Here is an 11,937-nt window from a genome sequence, read left to right as displayed (position 1 = left end):
AATTTGACTCTGCGCCAATACCACATCAGACATCAAACCACATCAATCCAGCCAGATGGTTTGATGGTAAATCTGGGGTGACTTGTTTCCACTGTGCTCTGTTTTACACAGGATCATTTTTACGTGGAAGCAAAGTGGCCGTTAATTCCGGAATGCCTTCAATTTCCAGCAAGATCACAACCGGAGTTGTAGTTGACCAGACAATTTGGTTTGACCAGCTTGAGTGTGGAGAGCTTTGAATACAGCTGGAAACCGTACCAAGACAAGGAGGTAAATATATATGTATGATGAGATTCCATTATTCCTTATGTTCCTGAGCGCCAAAGGCCCAAAGTAAAAGAAAATAATTCAGAAAACAAAAGTAAAGGAAAACGAGAAACTGTGATGTGATCCACAGCAACAGCACCCTCTCTGAGTTGTCTTCATCCAACACCACACTTTTTCCCATGGACCCATCAACTGATTGGATCATCTTTTGATGCTTTTCCGATGGTACAAGGAGTGGATGGTTTAGCAGGACTGGTAGTTGGTCATACAATCGGGAGGTATCAGAGGGGTGGATCATGGATGGGGATGCGGGGGTGTATGGAGAGTGATGGAGCTTAGGAGCAGGATGGGTGGTTTCTGAAAAGAAATGAGGCAGGGGTTAGTTGGCACTGAGAAAAATATTGAGTGTAGAGCAGCAAAGAGAGGAGTGTTAGGGATAGTTGGCAAATGTGTCAGTAAAAAAAGATGTGAAACAAGGGAGCAAGCAAGCAAGGAAAAAGAAAGCAAAGCTTGGGGTTGAAGAGAAGAACCTCTTCAATCAATCTCCTCTGAGGTAAAAGTATATAATACTCAAAAGAAAAGAAATTGACAAGGAGTAAAGTGGGGAAGGGGGAAAAGGGAGATTAGGTTGTGAAATAATTTAGCAGCAAGAGCAGTTGGGGCAGCAGTTAGTCTGTCTTTTAAAATCATACATGTCACCTGTTAACTTGGGCAGGTAAGCAAAGGGCTCTCTCTCTATCTCTCTCTTTTCTCTTTCTCTTTCTCTTTCTCTTTTTCTTTCACCTCTATATATGTGATTTCTCTCTCCAGCCTCTAGCCTCTAGCCTCCTAGGTCTCCGCATTGTTTGTGATCTATTAAAGTTGGAATTTGATGCTTCCTTTGTTGTTTCTTCAAGTACGCAGTTGTTGAATTTGGTTTTTTCATTGTGGAATTTAAGCAAGCATTTGATGCTTTCAGAGTTACCATCCAATTTCCATTTTAGGCCACTGTCCTGAAGCCCTGCAAATTTCCATTCTTGTGTAATTCAAGTAAAATTCGGTGCTTTTTTGGTCTTTTTCTTTATTTTTTGGTGCCCATCTGAGAATATCTCTAAAGGGTTTCTGCAGCTGTCCTTTTATGGGTTCGTAGGAGTTGATGGTGTTGATTCAAAACTTTTTCAACTTTCAAATTTTGGCTGTTGCAATTTTCCTCAATACGGCTTCTCTCAACTCCATTTTCATTTTATTTAATCGCTTGAAGCTTATTGTGATCCCCTTCATTGAGTCTGAGATCACGAGATTCGGGCCTACTTATCTCAAGTCTGTTTAATTTAGATTAGGAGGATGTGAAATTTTTATTCTTGTGCAAACAAAAGAGAAAAAGGGAATCTGCTTTCTTTTTGCGGGTCTAGTGAGCTGTTTCTTGGTTAATGCCATTGTTTATCCACTTTATGCTCTGAAAGGTGCACTTTCTTGTTCCTGTCGAACCATTTTTCTTAGAGTAGACTTGATCCTAGCGGCTGTGTTTTTGAAAGAAGAGGTAAATAGCTGGAGTTTTGTAGATTTTATGCCTGAACATTGGATTTCTCCTTTACCTCTGTCTATATGAGATGCTGCAATAAGAGGTTTCTTTTGCTTTAACACCTCCTCAGTTCTATAAAGCTGCCAAGGTTACTTGTTCCTTGTCGAGTCCTGCAAGATATTACCAGCTGTATTTGGTCAAACCCACTTTCCCTTTAGTTATATAGTTTAGTATCCATCCAGTCCTAGTTTAGGGTAACAGTGGAATTGAGTTTTTTCTTTTTTAGTTTCCTGCTACTCTAGGTAGATTTCTACAAGTTCCGGGGTTTTTCTTTTTCTCCTTTTTTTTCCTTTTCCTCGAGTCTGTTGCCTTAAGAATAAGATGGGTATTGATGACAATGGTAATATGGGGTTTCCAAATACAAGTCAGAGTATTTTGAATTGCCCATCTTCAGGGATGAACACACATCCAATCTCTGAGAAGGTTACAGGAATGACAATGAGCTCGGCGTCCATGTATAAATCTTCAAATGGAGGAGACCCTTTCTTTGGTTCTGGTTGGGATCCCATTGTGTCCTTAAGTCAGAATGAGAATTTTGGAGGGTCTTCAATGGTTTCTCACAGTGAGTTTGCTAATTCTGCTTACCCTGTTGTACTGGAAAATCAGGGAATTGGTAGCACCCCCCACCTTGTTCTCTACCCATCTAATTCAAGTCTAGTAGAGATGGTGCCGAAGCTTCCATGCTTTGGCAGTGGGAGTTTCTCCGAAATGGTTGCTTCGTTTGGCCTACCTGAGTGTGGCCAGACTGCTAATTCTGGGTGCCCTCCAAATTTTCCCCCAAACAAGGAGGGTCTCACTGAGAAAAGCTTAAATGGTGCACAATCTCAAGAGGGCCACCAAATTTCAGAAGGCGATGCCGTGGATGCTTCACCTAGTGGAAAGAGAAGAAAAAGTTCCTTTGATCCTCGTCCTCCATTGAATACCAGCAAGGTAAATGCAGGCATGTTTTTATGATAATCAGTTAGTTGTTATCCTTAATTGTAAACTCAACTGAGGTTAAATTTTTTCTTTATCTGTGATAGAGTGCTGATGGAGAACAACCAAAGGGTCTCCCTTGGGAAAATTCTGAGTTTTCAAAAGAACAAGAAGAGAAGAAACTAAAGATTGATCAAAACATGAGTCCAAATTTACGTGGTAAGCAACCAAATAAACATGCTAAAGACAATTCTAGCAATGGAGAAGCTCCTAAAGAAAATTACATTCACGTGAGGGCCAGAAGGGGCCAGGCGACTAATAGTCACAGCCTTGCTGAAAGGGTATCTTCTTGCTATTATGCATTAAATGTTATGAAAGACCTCTGCTTTCTGATGTATCTTGAACCTAGATGTTTTATGTTTGCAGGTCAGAAGAGAAAAGATCAGTGAGCGTATGAGACTGCTTCAAGAACTTGTTCCAGGATGTAATAAGGTAATTGGAGGGCCAGCTTCTGATTAATTTCTTTCTTTGATTTCGTTACTGATTAGTTTTCTGTTATTTGCAATAAAAGATTACTGGGAAGGCAGTAATGCTTGATGAGATTATCAATTATGTACAGTCACTGCAACAACAGGTTGAGGTATGCCATTGTTCAACTCTAATATAGGGGCATTAGTGGTGTTGTGCTGTTGTTTAAGATTTATATTTAAGAAAAAGTTAGCCTCATCAATCCTTATATGGGGTTATGATCAACAATGGATGTAAATCAATGTTATGTCATGTTGTTCTGGCCAAATGGAGATGAATTAATTTTCAATGCAGCCTCATGATATGGTATTTTAGTCACCAAATTTAAATTTCTGAAGGAAAAGAATTTCTCACTATGCAGTTGCCCTTTATTCCCTATTGCAGATCATACTAGATCATATAACATGAAATTCAGCATGGTTTGGACATCTAAGAATTAAATCAACCCCACTGGTGTAATTATTTTAGCTTTTATATGTTTTATGATTCAGTGATGACATTCTTGCTTTCCTATTGCAGTTTCTGTCAATGAAACTTGCCACTGTCAATCCAGAACTGAACATTGATATAGAACGACTTCTATCGAAAGATGTAAGTTAATGTCATGTTTTGCTAGAATAAATGTGGAAATGAATCAATCACATTATCACATTCCTTTTTTCGGTTTAGTGAATGCCATGATATTCATGTTAGTTTTCCTCTTGCATAGATTCTTAATTCACGGGGTGGCAGTACATCTGTTCTTGGGTTTGGTCCAGGAATGAGCTCTTCTCATCCTTACCCGCATGGAATTTCCCAGGGAACCTTGCCAGGTATCCCGACTCCACAATTTCATTCCACTCAGGTAACTAAAGGATCTTCTGATCATCCTATTCTCATCCTTTTGTCTTGTGATAAGCACTGATATACATAGGGTCTTCTCATACATACAGGCTGTATGGGATGGTGAACTCCAAAGTCTTCTCCAAATGGGATTTGATTCTAACCCATCTAGCAACAATCTGGGAACAAATGGTAAGTGTCAGAAGTTCATTTGAAATTACTGCAGATTTTTTCTTTGTTAAATTTCTGTATCCTTCTAACCCTGAAATTTCAACTTGTTCAGCAGGCCGCTCAAAACTGGAGCTATAGAATTTTGGGGAGAGAGAAAGCTGTTTCTTCCTGACAAAGAATTCAATTATCCTTAAGTTGACTGAACATTTAACTCAACTAGGAAAAGAATAGGGGAAAAAAAAGAGGAAATTCTTCAAAGTTGTATAGGTTCTCAACTCCTAACTGTTTGTTCTTCGAATTTTAGCAGAAGAAGATGACTTCTTAGATTTACAGACCGTGTATATTCGAAAAGCAAAAGTGAGACTTTTGAGTGGTGAAGATGATTGTTTTCATTGGTGTTGTAGATTAGAGGAAGTGGGTTTGAAGCTTTGTGAGGGTTTTGGGGAAACTGTTAAAGAGAGACAAGTATATTGTAGAGTGCATAAAGTTCAGAAAATAGATGGGGTGAGAAATCGTTTTGTTTACATGGCATTCCTTCAAATACAAGGCTCCATTCTATTACCAATAAATTGGCATATGGGTTTCTCCCTTTCTCCACTTCTTACACTTTTAGGACTCAAATTATTGAAGCTTGTTATATGATCCAGTTAAGTTATTTTTGTATGCCTCTTACAATGAGCAATCAAAGTGGAGGGAACCATGATCACCGCCCACGATTGAATTTCAACACGAAGAATGATGGATGCGGGAAAGATCTAGTTTTTTCAAATCCTCCCCGAGTCCTGGGCTGTACCAGGATCAGTACAGGGCTTTGTGTGCAATCAAAGCTCAAAACGAAACCGAAAAGGCATTCATGCAAACTGGAGGGGTTTGGGCTTGGAAAAATTAATGGGGCTGAATTTGAAATTCAAATTTTACATGTACATGCAAGTATGTAGGTATGCTGGCCTTCGATCACTCCCATCATCTCTGAAACAACACAAATCTCTGTGCCTGAGTACGGGCATCACAACTTAATTAAATTTGTATTGTATTAAAGTTATTATTTTAACAACGGCAAAGGGGGCTAATCCTAGGGAAAAAAAATAGAACCTATGGTTGAAGAAAAGGACAAATGGGAAGGGTGAGAACCCCCGATACTATTCAGCTACACGCTCCATAGTGCAAGGCCCTGTTTACTTCACAGTTCACATTGATGGGAAAAGGAAAAGAGAAGGAAAGTGCCAAAATGGTCGCCCAGTTCAATAAAGGATACCTTCCCAACCAGGCCAACCCACAACAAAAGCAAAGGTATGAATTCCCTTTATAAATTTGCTTAGTCCACTTTTAGTATAACCACTAAAGGCAACAACTCAAGCTAAGGTCCTGGCAAGTGGATTTAGCAATTGCTGACTTGCTGTTTCATACCAACGAGGATTTAGGAATTAGGTTCCTCTTTCTCAAAAATGGAAAAACAAGTAGTGAGTATTACTAATCAAGTGGCTTTTCCTATGTTTTGTGGGTATTTTTGTTTGTCCATTTCTCTTCTCTTCCTGATTAATGACCTGAGGTTTAATCCCATTTGCTTTAGCAAATATAGAGAGTAATTTAAGCCAAGTTTTAACCAGTAATGCTCTTTTATGTTTTTTCAGTTGAAAATTTTCAATTCAAATGGTTGCCCAAATGATATGGTTGTGAAAGTTCAGTCTACCTTTTTACATTCTTAGTCTCTGGTTCCATCTCTCCTTTAAACTTTTTCGTTTTTTTTGTTTATTACTCCAAGATTTCAAAATTTATATAAATTAGGCTTTCTTCCGCCAAAGGCCGGGGCTAGGCCTAGGCTTATAAAAAGGTTAAATTGTGGATAGGGAAAAGCCCGAGGCCCATTCCTATACTGTCGAAGTGAGGGACAAATGTCTCAAGGGCGGCCCCATACACACCTCTCCTCTGTTATAAAGAACTTGGAAAATAGGATTATAATGGGTTTAAGAGTAAAAGCACAAGGGCACAGCACGAGCAGAGTTTGAACAGAAATTGATGAGTAAAGTTTCTCCCAAGTGATTATTCCAGAAGATTGACCCGAACCACAACCTTGGACACTGTCAAACCACGAGATAATGATTGAGGATCGGTTTGGTTGGCCTTTTCTATCCCATCACAATCACCCACTTTGTTTTTCCAAATGGAAATGTGTTGCGCACAACCATTAACGAGGTCAGACTGAAGCAAATGCCCATGGCTGGCTCCCATACTCACCAACCACTTCACGATTTTAAAATTCTACTTCTACTGCCAATTTTGAACCTCTCCAAAACAATAAAATATCCTTCTTTTTTTCTTGTTTCAAAGTAGCTTCTACATCTTGCTTTCCAAAAGATTATACAAATAAATACATGATAAATAGTAGGCGAGGTAGGAAAGTGAAGTAAAGGACCATAAAAAAAAAATTCTTGTTTTATTGTGGAAGACATTGTGTGGGCCTGTTGTTTTCTCCAGCAGCAGTGATGGCAGCCCATAGAGAGATTAATTTCCACAAAAGCCTAAGAGACCCCTCCAGCCTCCTCCCAATCAAATATACGGAGGGAATACCCACCTGGAATATCAAATTTTTTACCACCTTTTTCTCACTCAGACATTTCTACTTCATCCGCTGTTTTTGTCAGCACCAAAATCAATTCGAATGGGTTAGAATCCTTTAGAATAATTACTTGTAACTCGAGACAGCCTCCAAGTTCCCACCCATGTTCTCCTACTAGACTAACTCAGTGGTGGTTTCATAAGAAGGACAAGAAAACAGAATTCCTCCGTCAGCAGTCTTGAATGTAGCATAGAAGGTTGGATCACAACTCACAAGAGGTTCGCCTTCTTTCATAGCATGGTCCACCAGTTCCATGATGTCGGTGGCCCAATACTCAGATGGGGCCATAGTATCAACGTCATGTAAAGCATATTCCCATGTACTTTCTCTGCAAACTTGCATATTCCCATGTGCTTCCTCTGTTTCCTTGGCTTTCCATGATCCTTAGAAAAGTGAGGGTATTACCTTCAAAAAAAATTTCTCCATTTGAACTCCAGAGTGAGAGCTTGTCAATATACTGCCTTAGAAAAAGAAACATATTTACAGGCTTTATCTAATTTGAGAGATTAACATGAGAACAATTCAAACTTAGAACCCTGCTGAGAGGCCACTAACAAAGATTCACAAAAATGAGCCAGCGATGTCATTCCCCTAGCCATTATGAGAACCATCCAACTTTCATTTTCTCACGTTAGTCAATTTCAGTGACAAAGAAAAAAAGGAGAGGAGAAAAGAACAAGGGAATGCTGCTGTAACTAAGATTGGTGTTTGATGTTTGAAATAAACATTTTCTTACAAAAGAATAGACCCAAAAACAAAAGAATCAAAAAAAGAAAATACAAAATAGAAAAAAAAAAACCTCACATATTTTCAGGAGCACCACCATTTTATGTCTCTCTTTATCTCCAAAGCGAAGCCATTCCTTGTGTCTTTGTGGCACTTCTCCTATTTGGCGGAATTTGATCTGGGAGGTTAGAGGGCAATAATATTAACCCTCAGCCCTCTAACGACTCCCCACAGCTGTTCTCATTTCTCATTCAATGGTACTCTAAATATTATCCGCCCTTGTTTCCTGTGTTTATATAGTCCATTTATCCCCTACCAAGCCTACCATTTCCTTGTTTACTCAACCTGCTCTCCAATCAAGTCTAAACCAACCAGAAGAAATGATATGCCCTGAAATAGCAGGAAGTAGAAGTGGATCCCCTGAGCAGAGAGGAGGCTCCTTGCTGAAGCTGTTAGAAGAAGGAAAGCCAATGCCAGCTCCTTTGTATAAATCCTGTTGTGCTTTTTCTTCCTAGAGGCCTTTTGTTCCTGCAGTAAAGTTTCCTCCATCTCCCCAATATTAGGCTCTGAGCTTCCCCTTTGATGCTTCGGGCCTTTTGCAACTAGGGAGACAAGATCACCCTCAGAGGAGCGTCCAGATTTCTTTGTGACAACCCATTCATATGCACTTCCCAGCTGGAATAGGCCTGAGATCATTGCATTGAACTTGGTCACTGACATGGTGTTCTCAAAGAGAAGATAGGGGACAATGAAGGGGAAGGATTTTGGAGAAGGGAGGATGTTGAGAAATGACATAGTTGCCGGAATGTAACATACAACCCATGATGGGAGCTCAGCCTCAGGGATGAACATTGTCATTGGGAGAATTATGCAGAACAGGGTGAAAGAATAGAAGGGTAGTATCAGTTTTCTGAGGAGAAAGAAGAGGAAGATTAGATTTGCCTTCTTCCAAATACTGATCTGCATCAACCAAAAGAGGTTCCAGAAGAATGTCAATAATTAGAATCATCCTTCTCCCCAAATATATAAATTTGGGCAAATTGCACTTATAAGCAACAAGTGTTTGAGAGATTGAGCACCTTGGATCGGATAACATCAGGCAAACATAGGCGAAACAACTGCATGGGTCCAGAATGCCATCTGTGTTGTTGTTTCCTATAAGCTTCATAAGACTCTGGCAGTTCACATTGGCACTGAACATAGGAACCGAATAAACTGTTAGGCTCCCTAGGTTTTAGTGGAAAACAAAATCTGGTAAATAAATGCAGGCACGCCAATTGATGGAGCTTATGACATTGGTAAGAAATAACTGCAGTCATTAGCATTTACACATGGAAATGCAGGCACGCCATGCCACTAAAATTTACACATAGAAATAACTGAATCAAGCTAGTGTTTACGGTCATTAGCTATCATTTTGATTGTTGAAAAATGACAATTGGGGTAGTCCAATGTTATTTCCACAATTTACATTTCCCAAATCACTGAAGAGGTCATCTAGCTCAGATGAATTACTGACAGAAAAAAAATATATATATATATATATGGACTGAGATAGATAGGAAGAATTACCTCCACATCATTGAGGAAGATGAATTTCCAGCCCTGAAGATGAGCTCGAACAGCAATATCCATGTCCTCAACAGTGGTCCTCTCCAACCAACCACCAGAATCCTCTAATGCCTTTATCCTCCACACTCCAGCAGTGCCGTTGAAACCAAAGAAATTGATGAAAACTCCATTAACTTGCTGCTCCACTTCGAAATGAAAAGACAAGTTAATGTTCTGTAACCTAGTTAGAAGGTTCTCATCCTTATTCACAAAAGACCACCTTGCCTGAACCAGCCCTAGTTCTTCATTGTCCTGCATTGCAATCAAGTGGCTGTGGTGAAATAAAGTCCAAGAAAATTAATTAAAGAAACAGACGATGATACTGCAACATTGTATTCAGAGATCATAACACATTGAATGCAAGAAGGATTAGATACCTTGAAATGTGGAACTGTTCTTTTCAGAAAATCAGGGGTGGGCTGAAAATCTGCATCAAATATTGCCACAAATTCATAGTCCTTGACATAACTGCAATTCATAGCAGACTTGAGATTACCAGCCTTGTACCCGTCTCTGATCACCCGGTGCCTGTACAAAATGTGGGCGCCCTCTTGCTGCCATTTTGTGACCTCCTCTTTGATCATCAACTGTGTCACTGGGTCATCTGAATCGTCCAGAACTTGGATTAGTATGCTTGATTTTGGCCAGTCCAAATTGCAGCAGGCTGCAATAGATTGCTGATAAACCTGATAAAGGTTCTAAGATCAGATCACAACCTCCAAAAAACATAGTGATGAATAGCCCAAAAAAAATAAAATGCAACAGAGTTTGGAATTTACCTCTTTTTCATTGCACATGGGGATCTGAACAAGAACCCTGGGAAAGTAACCATTTCCATCACCGGATTCAAGATCCACAGTCCCCTTAGGAACCGGTTTAATCTTCTTGAATTTGATCCAGAAACACCCCAAACAAAGAACTAGCCTATCCACACTCTGTATAAGGAAAAGCACTATACAAGCATTGGCAAGGAATTGCAGAGGAGGAGCGAGGTACTCCACCCGAATCAAAACCCATCGAGAATATAAGGAATTGAAGATATCCTTAACCCCATATGGAGCTGTCAATAAATACTGCAATTGAAGATGGGGTGCGCCGAAATGCCAACCCTTGAAGTAGGCTGCCACCTCAAATACCAGCAACACAACAGATAACCACAGAAACACCTTTATACACGAATAGAACCGGCTTTTCACCGTTGGGTTCTCCTGCTCCATGCCTCCGCCGTTGTCGTTATCGGTATCGGTCCTTCCGGAAGCGACTCGGCGGCGCACGGCGGCAGCGAGGCCGAACATTGCCGACGCAATGGAGGTCAGACAACCGGCGGCCTTGTGGGCTTTGAGGAGAAGAACCCATGTGAGCTGCCTGGCGTTTTTGCCCCGGCCTTTGTCCCTGTTGGTGTTGGGCGAACCGGCGAGAAGAAAATCGTCATCCGACGGGCCCTCCAGCTCCGCAATGGACCAGTTAGGGTTCTCCATCTTGACGACAACCGGCGTCCCCCTGTGACTCTCCTTTGTCCACCAGTCAAAGGATGGCGCCATTTTTGCTCCTGATCTCAAAAACCCACCTCCCAGAATCACTCCTCCCCGAAGCCAAGAACCAAAAGCAAAGCCCCGTGGTTTCAGAGGCCAAATGGGTGGAACATCAAAGCCTCGAACTCTGGTTTTTTATCTCATTGTCAGAAAAGCCACGGAGTCTCAAGAGAGTAGAGAAAATAGAGGCGGAGATTGACGCGTGGGTTCGGATCAAAGCAAAGCGTCTATAATACGCGGTGGCATTCGGAAGATTTTATCTTATAAGAAGAAAGAAGCCCCTCTGTGTAGAGAAAGATTTGGGTGCTATGATTCTGGGGATGTGTCCAAACAGCTCGCATTCAATTACAGCTTTCGAGTTTCGACCCTAACACGACTTTGGATGGTTTGTAATAACAGAGATTACACAAGAGATATGTCTGTAATATAGAAAGCCAGGCGGGAGAGAGAGACTAGGGAGGGAGAGAGAGAGAGAGAGAGAGAAAGAGCCTAACAGCTCAACACGTTTTGATTTTTGAAATCAAAATATTTTAAAAATAAACCACCCTGTTTTGTCAAAATCAATTTAACCTTCCAAATCCATCTCCTTTTACCCAAACCTAAATGGAAACAACCGGAGGAAATCTCAGGATCAATCTATCTATCTAAGACAGAATGAAATCTTTTGTTTTTGTATTTATTTTATTTAAAAAAAAAAGGAAAACAGTGCAGAAAAAATCACGAGTAAGACAGAGAAACACGCTTTCTTGATATTAATGGGTTTTGTTGGCCTTCCACCTACTACCCCACTCCCCTGCATAATACATACAGACCATGGAAGCCCGACGTAAGCCCTAGAAACCTCCCCCACGGCCCACCCTCCCATTCATGATTCATACACTTCTCCTTTTACCTACAAATTTTACGCCCTCCCGCGTCCATTTCCGTCTCCACTTCCGGATTCAACGTCTGTCTTTCATGGCGTTTCATTTTTCCTTTCCTATTTTTTTTATTCTTGTGCCAGAAGGTGAAAGCGGAGCACGGGAAACTTCATGGGAAGGTATCCAACTCCAAGGTTGGAAATGGTTAAAAATCAAAATGAATATTGGGTTGTGATTTTTGTTTTTATTTCCTTTTTTTTTTTTAATCATTAGATGGGCTGGACAAGACCATCCAAGGCCGTCTCTAATGGATGAGAAGAGAAGACC

At 40.5% G+C, this 11,937-nt stretch overlaps 2 protein-coding genes across 4 annotated transcripts; one reads left to right on the top strand and one right to left on the bottom strand.

Annotated features, from left to right (window-relative positions):
• The first annotated feature begins 276 nt into the window (after positions 1-276).
• Positions 277-4,861, top strand: LOC100247194 (transcription factor bHLH74). Of its 3 annotated transcripts, none has more exons than XM_019216556.2 (8): positions 277-2,758; positions 2,851-2,962; positions 3,153-3,235; positions 3,315-3,383; positions 3,791-3,862; positions 3,981-4,115; positions 4,204-4,285; positions 4,377-4,861. In XM_019216556.2, the coding sequence occupies exons 1-8, from the start codon at positions 2,150-2,152 to the stop codon at positions 4,400-4,402; spliced, it is 1,188 nt and encodes a 395-aa protein (XP_019072101.1). In that variant the 5' UTR covers positions 277-2,149; the 3' UTR covers positions 4,403-4,861. The 3 variants fall into 3 exon arrangements, with proteins under 3 accessions (XP_019072101.1, XP_019072100.1, XP_019072099.1); XM_019216555.2 differs by having other exon boundaries at positions 2,851-3,084; positions 3,170-3,235; positions 4,380-4,861; XM_019216554.2 differs by having other exon boundaries at positions 2,851-3,084; positions 3,170-3,235.
• Positions 4,862-7,554: 2,693 nt separating this feature from the next.
• Positions 7,555-11,796, bottom strand: LOC100242055 (probable xyloglucan glycosyltransferase 12). The gene is made up of 5 exons (XM_002285450.4): positions 9,998-11,796; positions 9,596-9,904; positions 9,180-9,470; positions 8,687-8,800; positions 7,555-8,567 (listed from the first exon to the last, which is right to left on the bottom strand). Exons 1-5 carry the CDS (start codon positions 10,757-10,759, stop codon positions 7,944-7,946), a joined length of 2,100 nt encoding a protein of 699 aa, XP_002285486.1. The 5' UTR covers positions 10,760-11,796; the 3' UTR covers positions 7,555-7,943.
• Positions 11,797-11,937: the final 141 nt, after the last annotated feature.

Source organism: Vitis vinifera, chromosome 18 (assembly GCF_030704535.1).
Source record: "Vitis vinifera cultivar Pinot Noir 40024 chromosome 18, ASM3070453v1".
Classification (NCBI taxonomy): Eukaryota; Viridiplantae; Streptophyta; class Magnoliopsida; order Vitales; family Vitaceae; genus Vitis; species Vitis vinifera.
The sequence above is the reverse complement of the archived record's forward strand: the minus strand, read 5'-3'. Positions and strand labels throughout refer to the sequence as shown.

What these genes read in the sequence shown, in the direction of transcription:
- LOC100247194 (XM_019216554.2), top strand. Translation starts at nt 2,150, where the DNA reads ATGGGTATTGATGACAATGGTAATATGGGGTTTCCAAATACAAGTCAG. An exon ending in TTGTTCCAGGATGTAATAAG is followed by an intron (nt 3,236 to 3,314) that starts GTAATTGGAGGG and finishes TTGCAATAAAAG; the next exon opens with ATTACTGGGAAGGCAGTAAT. An exon ending in CAACAATCTGGGAACAAATG is followed by an intron (nt 4,286 to 4,376) that starts GTAAGTGTCAGA and finishes CAACTTGTTCAG; the next exon opens with CAGGCCGCTCAAAACTGGAG.
- LOC100242055 (XM_002285450.4), bottom strand. Translation starts at nt 10,759, where the DNA reads ATGGCGCCATCCTTTGACTGGTGGACAAAGGAGAGTCACAGGGGGACG. An exon ending in GAACAGTTCCACATTTCAAG is followed by an intron (nt 9,471 to 9,595) that starts GTATCTAATCCT and finishes ATTGCAATGCAG; the next exon opens with GACAATGAAGAACTAGGGCT. An exon ending in CTGATGTTATCCGATCCAAG is followed by an intron (nt 8,568 to 8,686) that starts GTGCTCAATCTC and finishes TGGTTGATGCAG; the next exon opens with ATCAGTATTTGGAAGAAGGC.